Source organism: Nanorana parkeri, unplaced genomic scaffold (assembly GCF_000935625.1).
Source record: "Nanorana parkeri isolate BGI_ZX_2015 unplaced genomic scaffold, ASM93562v1 scaffold22, whole genome shotgun sequence".
Taxonomy (NCBI): Eukaryota; Metazoa; Chordata; class Amphibia; order Anura; family Dicroglossidae; genus Nanorana; species Nanorana parkeri.
In genome coordinates, this window is record NW_017306290.1 from 3,268,031 (window position 1) to 3,277,751 (window position 9,721).

General features: G+C 42.3%; 1 protein-coding gene across 1 annotated transcript in view; it reads left to right on the top strand.

Annotated features, from left to right (window-relative positions):
* The first annotated feature begins 5,176 nt into the window (after window positions 1-5,176).
* The window catches only part of ZUFSP (zinc finger with UFM1 specific peptidase domain), an 18,750-nt gene continuing 14,205 nt past the window's right edge, over window positions 5,177-9,721 (top strand). Inside the window, exons 1-2 of the mRNA XM_018563644.1 lie at window positions 5,177-5,864; window positions 8,068-8,178. Coding sequence (XP_018419146.1) covers window positions 5,210-5,864; window positions 8,068-8,178 — 766 coding nt within the window. The 5' untranslated portion in view covers window positions 5,177-5,209. The remainder of the gene's footprint in view (window positions 5,865-8,067; window positions 8,179-9,721) is intronic.

A 9,721-nucleotide genomic window follows, 5' to 3' on the forward strand; every position in this document is an offset into this window, starting at 1 on the left:
CCTAACCCCCCCCCCGCCATGGCACCGCATGTTTAACAGGAAGGCTGCCGAGTTCCCCAGCAAGCGCGGGACCTCAGGCAGCCCCTTGTTTAAAATTTTAGTGCCGGTTCTGTCGAGAATGCTGACCCTGTATCTGCACTTACGTACAGTATGGATTAACAAGGAAACCGGCATTTATTTACAAAGTATTTGTTTGTAATGGTTAATCGTGACCGTTTACTGTCGTCCATGGCAGTAAATATTGGATGGCAGTAAATGATGGAATATTAATAACGGTCACAATTAACAATTTAAACAAAATACTTTGTAAATAAATCTGTGTTCCCTCGATAATACTGGTCTGTGCGCAAGAGCAGATGCTAAAGTCGGCAAATTCGACTAGGTCGGCGTTCTCGACAGAACACCGTTATGTGCGTTTAGTATCGGGGCATTTTCACGAGTACTAGTACTCGTGAAAATGCCTAGTATTGGCACTGGTGTATCCCTCCGACACTGGTGTATCCCTCCGGCACTGGTAGTCACTTACTCTGTACTATCACATGTGTATGTGGTTGCAATAAAGTTAAAGTGACATTAAAGTTAAAAAATCCGATCTTCTTCTTCTTTCCTGATATTTTCATCTGTCCTTCCAGCGGTGCAGCGGCTCTCCGATCCAGCGCTGACTTCTCTCTGCTTGCAGGCACTTCCGATCCAGCAGGGTCTGCATGTGGGTGCACGCGTCCATAGACTTACCTTGCGTCTCTGCTAGTCTCCCGGCCGAAAATCCGAACTGCGCATGCGCCCGCCCCAAGATGCTTTGCGGCCGCCCAAACAGTTTCGGACTCTCGGGCGGGAGCGCGCAACGAAAACAGGGTAAGTTTAAACCACTGTTAAAGCGGGTTTTTTTTTAAACGTTTTGCCAAAAAATCGGAGGGTTTAGAAACCCTTTAAGTGTAAAAAAGAAGTTAAAATTATAGTGACATATATAAAAAATATTATCAAAGCCCTCTTCCCCCAAGTACATGCACATAGAAATGAAAATGTGAGCTGGGTGAGCCTATTTGACAATGGCGCCATACATTACATATTGCCGTAAACGCTGGAGTGAGAGCAATAATTCTAGGGCCATCACTCACTGTTCACTCTAAATTGATAAGCTGTAAAGGCTTTTAAATTGTTGCCCATGGCCAATTTGGGGTACCATAGTTTTTTTTTTGCCATTTCATGGGTGCACAAAGTTATAAGGCTTGACACGTTTGGTATCTATTTACCCGACACGACCCTATCTTTTATACTTTACCCAAAGCAATTGTCTAATATCAGTGTATTTTTTTCTAAAAATATTGATTTGCTAAACATTTGCGCAAATATCATGGGACTTGAAGAATTACAATTAGCACTGTTTGACAATTACAGAAAATATGTAATTGTTTGGGAGGTTTAAACTGTTCTCTAGCTAAAAAAAGATTTTAGCATGTCTTGCAAAACAATTAAAAAAAAAACTGCTGTGGACATGAAGTGGTTAAAGGAGAGCCACGTGTGAAGGAAATTGATTTACTGCTACCAAATGCAGGCTGACCAAGAGCAATGCACTCATAGGCAAACCGTTCTAATCTGCACTCTCACGCCCCCCTGTGTACACAATTTATCACTGCATGTCTACGTCATTCACATGAGGCCAATAACTTACCGAACTGTTTTCACTGCCATTAACGCACACCTGCCCCTTATTCTGAAAAACATATGCGAGTTTTACCGTGCTGAGGTGGAGAACTTTAAAAATGAAAGCAATGCGGTAGCCCACGTAGATTATTGTTTTTGGTCTCCAAGAAAATGGCTGCCACCGCACAATTGTACCCAGCTACTTCCGTATGGGGGCTGTTCAAGGAAGCTTGTCATGTAGGGGCAGAGTTTGTGTCTGGTGCTTTTTTTTTTACAGCTGATTCGAGGGAAAAGAAAGTGAAATCCATAGTCAGTAGTGGATAACTGTGCTGTCCAGGGGGCATGACTACAGGTAATGAGTACATAATGTTCACCATCATACAGCCATCATAGATAAATAGAGTGTTTCTGTGATTTCTCATTGTATGGGGTTTATGTGTGCTGGTTGGAAGTGCTGCTGCATGTCTTAAATTCGTCCTGTGTGAAAACCTATTTCTGTTTATATCACTTATCTGAGGTAACCATTTAATAAGTGGATTAAAGTGGCTGATCATTAGCTTATTAAAGGGTTCACCTTTATTGACATTTGTTTTTAAATCCATATGTGCTGCAGTTTTCATTGTACAATACAATGCTGACTTCCTTTGTTGAAAATGATTCTTTACGTCTACTGTGGGTTCGTCCTCTCTGTCCTGTCAAGATGGCAGGCCGGACCGACCATTGGATATGCAGTCCCAGCACTCCGCTTGAGAAGTCCACTCGTTCTCGCATCAGCTGCTGAGCTCATTGGTTCTGCTCCGGTGGTCATTGGTCCTGTGAGTCATCACGTCCAGTGCACTGAGGATGCCGAGGGACATACCATCGCTGGAGAGGAGGAGACAGGCTGGAGGGAGCGCTCTAACAGCTCTGAGGTTCAGGTGACTATAACTTTGTTATTTTCACACCTAGACAAAAACAAGCACTTTAGTCCTTGCAGTGCAGGGGTAGCCCCACTGCAAGGGTTAAGAATATTTTTGCCTGGACTTCTTTGGGGGGTGGGTCGGATTTTCAGGCAGTACAAATAAAAACAATTTCCAGCACACTTACCTAGTTAGCCTCCAAAAAATATGTATGTGGAAGCCACACTGCCCCATCAAGCCCCCTCTGTGTAGTGTGGTCCTGACGCTAAACATTTGCAGTATGGCTTCCACATATTTTGCAAAAGTTGTGCAATTTAAACCTTTATTTTTAACCCTAGTAGTTAGACAGCGTAATTTGTTTTTTTTTGCGGGCTGGCTGGTAAGTGTGTGCTGGGAAAGTTTTGTACTGTGTAAAGCCCTTCCATGTACACCTTGCTTTAAAAACTAGTTATACATTGATTTGTGTGGTTGCCATTTGTTTCACATGTTAGATTTTTAGGTAGGGCTAACTGTAATCCTCTTGAAGCCGAATTAAACTGACACTAAACTCAGGAGTTATATCTTAAAAATGCATTCAGGTACCTTAAGGCCTCATTCACACTGCCGCACGTATGCGTGCGTATTGTACCATATGCAACCTATGCAAATAAATGGCTCCTTACACACAGCCGCGTATAGAGCCGTATATTTGCGTAGCGTATATATGCGCAAAAACGGAATGGAACAGAGATTCGTCAGGTAAGCGTTTTTACGTGCATATATGCGTTTACAGCACATAAAAAATTCCATTACGAGTGATGCCTTCTGGGATTGCATATAGTGCACACATATACGCGCGTATAGACGCAATATACAATTTTGCTTGCGTTGTGTGTGAATGAGGCTTAACTATTAACAAAAATGTATCTTTTTTTGTGTATCACTCAGCTGTAGATCCTCAAATCATCTCTGAATTCATGCTGACACTGTTGTTTCTTCTGGAGGGTGGCTACGTTTGTACCCCATGGTTCACTGTGTGTATTGTGAAGTAGTCACTGCTCCAGGCTCACTCCCATAATAAACTACAACCTCAATACAAATGAGTAAACTAAACCTGAGATTGTAGTCCATCACAGGAGTGAGCTTGGAGAGGTGGCTACTTTACAACACACAGAGCGACCATGGGGAAGAAAAGTAGCCACCCTCCAGAAGGAAGGACATTGTCAGCACCAATTCAGAGATGATTTGAGGGTCTACAGCCGAGTGATACACAAATAAGATACATTTTTGTTATTAGTTAAGGTACTTGAATGCATTTTTAAGATATAACTCCTCAGTTTAATGTCAAGAGGATTACTGTTAGCCCTGCCTGAGTTTACTGTCCCACATTTAGATACATTTGGACTGTGCCCAATCTGGCTAACTTCTAGAATTGTACTGTTAAAGAGAAACTTCACTCCAGACCTGCAAATTAAAAAAAAATAATCATTAGAAATATTAATACATATAATTGTAAAACAAATGCTCTCCTTTCCACACAGACCAATGTTACCTTGCACTCCAGCCAAGTTCCCCAGTGCCTCTTCTGTCTGGTGCCACCATCTTCAGTAAGGGTAAGTTCCTGATTTTTCTGAGCACATCCGCACCAGCGATTTACCGGAGGTTACTGTTTGAATGTTGCCACAGTATCGGCAACATGTAAATCATATTATTCTGCGGGTAGAGCACTGTGTGCATACGTGCCGCCAATCATGTGCATGCACACCCAGTGCTCTACTTGCAAAATTGTATTAGTTACGAGTTGCTGTTACCATCCCAGGTGGAAACAATATGAATGCCAGGTGTGCATGCGCAGAATTGGTGACACATGCTCACCCAGAGCTCAGAGTTGCTCCCAAACCATTGGGATATATGACGTTCATATCCCATGAGTCTGCAGACAGTCCATGTCATTCTTGTCTATTTGAGAATGGTGGAAGTGAACAGAATTAAAAAAAAAGATATTCATAAAATGACCTCTGTAACAGCATTTTCCATGTTCCTTCAGGACTTCCTGTTTATGCAGTACCAGCCCTGTCTACATGCAACGTATGGGAGAAATTTCCTTAAGCCCTAAATTGCAAAGCAAGAAGGGAACTCGCGCATAATCTTCACTGAGGCTGATCTCAGGTAGGCGACTCTTTCACTGGTGATTTGTTGAAAATCCCAGCGTCAGGATTGCTAAGAGGTTGACTGTTTGTCCCTATGGAATTGGTCTCTCTGCTGTCACAATGAGATGTCACTCCCATGGCTGGCGATTGAGATTCAGCAGCGTTCTGGTCAGGGACACCTCTGCATCTGGCTAGATGGGGAGCAATTCCACAGGGACAGTCAGCCTGTTTTGCCACTGGTGATTTGTTTCTAGCGTCAGAATTGCTCAGTCTGGCATCAGCCTTCATACCAGTGTGTACAACAACCAGCACTCGGAGCATTATGCTCCAGCACACATGGATGTCAGACTGTTGTCAGGATTGTGTATGAGCCAGGATGATATCCCTGCAATCTTTTAGTGAAAATGGGGATTAAAAAGCTTTCTTTCACTGCACTGTTTTATATATTGTATATGTAATGAATATATTGGTGGTTATCACTTTTGCTCTATTATTAGGCAGACTAAATCATCGTTTTGACTTGGGTGTGCCACCGCCAGCATGTTCATATGTGATATATGTACTCAGGAAGTGCAATCTGAAGATGATATGAAGAGTCATTTGCTCTTGGCACACATGGAACGAGACTGCTGCTGCCCTTTCTGTACTATTACTGGACTCGCATATGATGAGCTCAGTTATCATATTAATACAGCTCATAGAGACACACTGGAACCATGGAGTAGTGATGAAGAAGAGTCAGGGGAAACCCAAGTACCAACCTCTACCTCTGGCAACTTGGAGAGTCCTCAGACTAATATGATTGACTCAAGTTACCATATAGAACAGACTAATTGTAAACCGAGATTACCGGTCAATAGAGAACAGAACAACACACAACAGAGCACTGCGAAAGAATCCATGGCATTAGAAGAGGGCATAAGTGAAGCCTCAGGGGGTTCGCCATTGGCTTGTAGTCCTGAATCTGTTTGCTTACCTTTGTCTTCAGTTTGTTCTAAAGTGTGCCGTACTGAGTTTAATGGTAAAGTTTATGAGGAAAGTGATTCCCAAGCCAGCGCGTCTGCACGCCCCATTGACTATAATGAGGATACTGTTATGGAATGTCCTTTTTGCTGTGACATGAAAACATCGGTTGAAGAGCTTGAATTCCATGTAAGGGTTGAACATGCAGACCTGGTAGACACGCCTACTAAAGGTAACTATTTAATATGTCTACTTTATATATTTTGTCTATTTATATGCAAAGTTTATTAGACATACCGTGGTTCATGTCTCGTCTAAACCAGGGGTGGACACATTAATATGGAATTCAGGAACCAGTCTGTCCAATCCAGGAGTCAGCAGGGTTTTTTTTAGGAGTCGGCTCCATTGACAACAACTAGAGAAACCCTTAAGACACCGTTCACACCTAGACATTGTGTCGCGTGTATTTGTCCACACTGAAACGCTCAAGACCAGAAATCCCATTTATTTCTATAGCCCCCTGTTCACACCTGAGCGTAGCGTTGCACGTAGAAAAATGCCTGTCGCTGGAAAAAGTACATGAGTTTTTTTGTTTTTTTTGGCAGATCAGTGCGATTTGTCCCCATAAACTCAAAAAGAAAAACTTGGAAACGCACGACACAATTTGTGCGTTTTACACGTGTTTCGCATTTACATCAATATGTCACAATCTGCTCACTAAAACGTGCGACTTAATATACACTCGGAAACGTGCACAAAATCATGCAGCAGATACGCGTGAAAACGCTGTCGCCTGAGTTAAGGTGCTGGTTGTAATTTTTAAGGAGCATTGGGTACCTGGCTCCTGGGGCTTGTTCAGCCCTGACCTAAACCACTGATCAACAAATGTGTACGCAGATCAATAACCAATAATTTGTATTTGGGGTCATGTGTGATTTTTTTTTTTGGGTGCACTGGATGCCGGATATCTGGGATTTCTAAACCGTATTAAGGTGCCCATATACCTGCCGATTAGCGTACGATAATCGCGGGTGATCTTGCAATCGTACGATAATCGGCAGGTTATGGAAGGTGTGCGACCGCTTCTACTGTATGGTCGCACGTCTTTTGTCTCCTGAGCAGGCTTGAAAACCCGCCGAGAATCGTACGATTGTCTGGGGTTAGTGGTGTTCTCGGTAGAGAAATGCCACACAGGCCGGTGTGCGCAAGCGCACACTGCCGTGCGGCATTGGCAGCCCTCCCCTCAGCGGGGAGGGCTTTCGATGATCGCAAGTACGATCAGCCTGTCCAAGATGGGCAGATCGTACAAGCTTTTAATTACCTTACAACCATCGCACGGAGTAAGTCATGCGATGGTTGTAAAGTGTATGGCCAGCTTCACACACACTCTAATTGTTCACATTTTGTCTATAGTAAACTGTGCCTTAGTTAAACTGTACCGGTTTGTTTTTTTTTCATTTCAAAAACCAAAATAACACTATCCGATGGGCCAATTTAACCAGTAAAGGGGACTCGGTCACTATATTTAAGAAGTAAGACTGGTATTCCCTGCAAAGCAAGCATTTAAAATGTGCCTGTTGCCAAAGTCTTGCACCTTGAAAACATAATGTTGCTAAAAGATCTTCTACATTGAACACTTAAGGTGCCCATACACCTTGCGATTATCGTACGATAATCGCGGGAAATCCTGCGATTGTACGATAATCGCAAGGTGTATGGAAGGCGTGCGACCTCTGCTACTGTTTTTTTAAGTACCTTACAACCATCGCAAGACAATAGATCAGTTATAAACTGATATAGCCAGCAGTGACTTTTACAACTTATTCAAGATGCTGCACAGAAGAGGTTAATGGGTAAAGTTAGGGAAGTTTCCAATGCTGCAAATGACAAAACAAATGTTTTTTTACATGGAGTCATAACTTTTTTAATGTATGTATTATTATATGATAACATATACAGTCGACCCCTGAAATTACGTTCCTAGAGCACCTGCGAATTGTGCAAAAACCGCAAATTTTGAATGTGGGCAAAAAAATGCCTATTATAGTTTAAACCCTAAATATGCCATCAAAACACTTTAATTACATTTCAAACTCTGCTTTCAAGCAGTGCTAGAATGTAAAATACCAATGTTAACCCTATATGTACTGTAATTCATGCAAGCGTGTTGAAGCACATGAAAAATTATATATTAAAATTATAAAAAGCCATAAAAAAAATTCCGGAGGATATGTGATTTCCGTGAACAATTATTAGTTGGGTTCTAAGGAAAAAGGCCGCAAACTCTGGACCGCGACTTCGCAGGGGTCAACTGTATATAAATGTAGATGTTTTGGCACTGTAGTATTACCTGGAAAATGGCATAAAATGGAATTTAAGAGATGAATGCATGGAACATGCTTGTTGAAATGATAACTTTTTTTTTTTTTTGTTAGGAACTTACAGGCAGCAGCTTGAATGCCCCATGTGTTCTATTTTTTGTGCAAATTTCCAAATCCTACAAGAACATGTAAATCTGCATTTGGAGGAAGGTCTCTCTGATGAAGGTTAGTTTGTTATAGTTTTTGTTAAAGAGCAATTCTGGACAATTGACAAGCTACTGATGCTAACCAGAATATGACACAGCTGTAAAAAGTCAGGTAGTTGATTCAGTGTAAATTGGTCCGAGCTGTAATTCCCTGCAAGCAACCCTCATGTAGCTCACTAGGAGAGTACTGGGCATGTACTTCCTGAAGCATAGACTGGGTAATGTGCTCCCCTGCTTCATTTTGTAACACCAGTCACAGTCAAACTGCCAAGGCAGATGAAAAAGAAAAAAGAACAGCGCCTTTTCCTCATGAAATACCGTTTTTATTAGTCCCAAAAATAAAACCCTGAATGAATCCTACTCACAAACGGTGTCTTTAGCAGAGCATTTTTAAATGACCAAAACAAGCTGGCATACTGTAGCAACTGACAACCGCAAAGTAGGCTACAATCTGTACTTCTGGCGCGTTTCTACGGTAATACCCTCTTCATCAGATCAAGTTCAAGGCAGATGGTTGTGGCAGACTTCTATCCTGAAGTTCTTCCTTCATTCCTTTTTTCCTTGTGTTTGGGAATGATTCACCTGAATCAAGATTTTCCACATCACCACATTATTGACAGGCAGGGAGTTTGAGTGATTTTGCTAAAGCTATCTCTGGATTAAAATACTAAGACCGGTTGTGTTCCCTCTATACATCTCAAAATTTCAATTTAATTTTGACTTGATTGCACTTTTAACCTGTCGTAGTAGAGAGAGCTCTGTTTCCTGTTTATTGTCTATTATACTGGGAAATCCCTAGTCTAATGCAAATAAAACATATCTCAAATATACCATCGGTACAAATGACATTTAAAGAACTCTTAAGCTGTCCATACACTGTAATATTTTCTTTGTTCAATCTGTGGGCTGAGCGAAGAAAATATAACAGATTTCTCCATCAACACTTAAGAGCGTTGATTAAGAAATCTCCTGCTCTCTTCATTTCCAGATTCTTCGCTGGCCGCTGTCGGAATACCTGAACAGAGCCAGCAGCTCTTTGGCTGCTGGCTCTGTTCGTCTAAGATTTTCCGACCCACTCCTTCGATCAGTTGATCGAGGGATGCTGGCTGAAAGGGTGCTGATAGGAAATTTTCATGTGGTTCATCAAGAACCAGCCAAAATTCGCAGTGTATAACCACCTTTTAGGGTTAATAAACCAGTAGAAATTTTTATTTGGGACATCCCCTTGTCAGGTGCGAAATCTGCTTTGGAAACCAAGGCATTGCTATCATCTGCCCTTCCATCTTAACAAAGGGTTCAATCAAGACATTTTGCTGACTGCTGTCACGTTTAAAGGAGAACTATGGGGTCAGTGTTTTTCCCCATAGTTCTCAGGGTAAAGGGAGGACACAAACTAGCGTCCTCCCGTCACCCTAAGCTCAGTATACCGCGAGCTACAGCTCGCGGTATACTGAGACGCCGGAGCGGATCCCGACATCGATGTCGAGATCCGCCCAGCTGCGTGAGTGACAGCTGGCTCTGCCTATCTAGAGGCAGAGCCAGCTGTACCCGCCCCCCCCCCC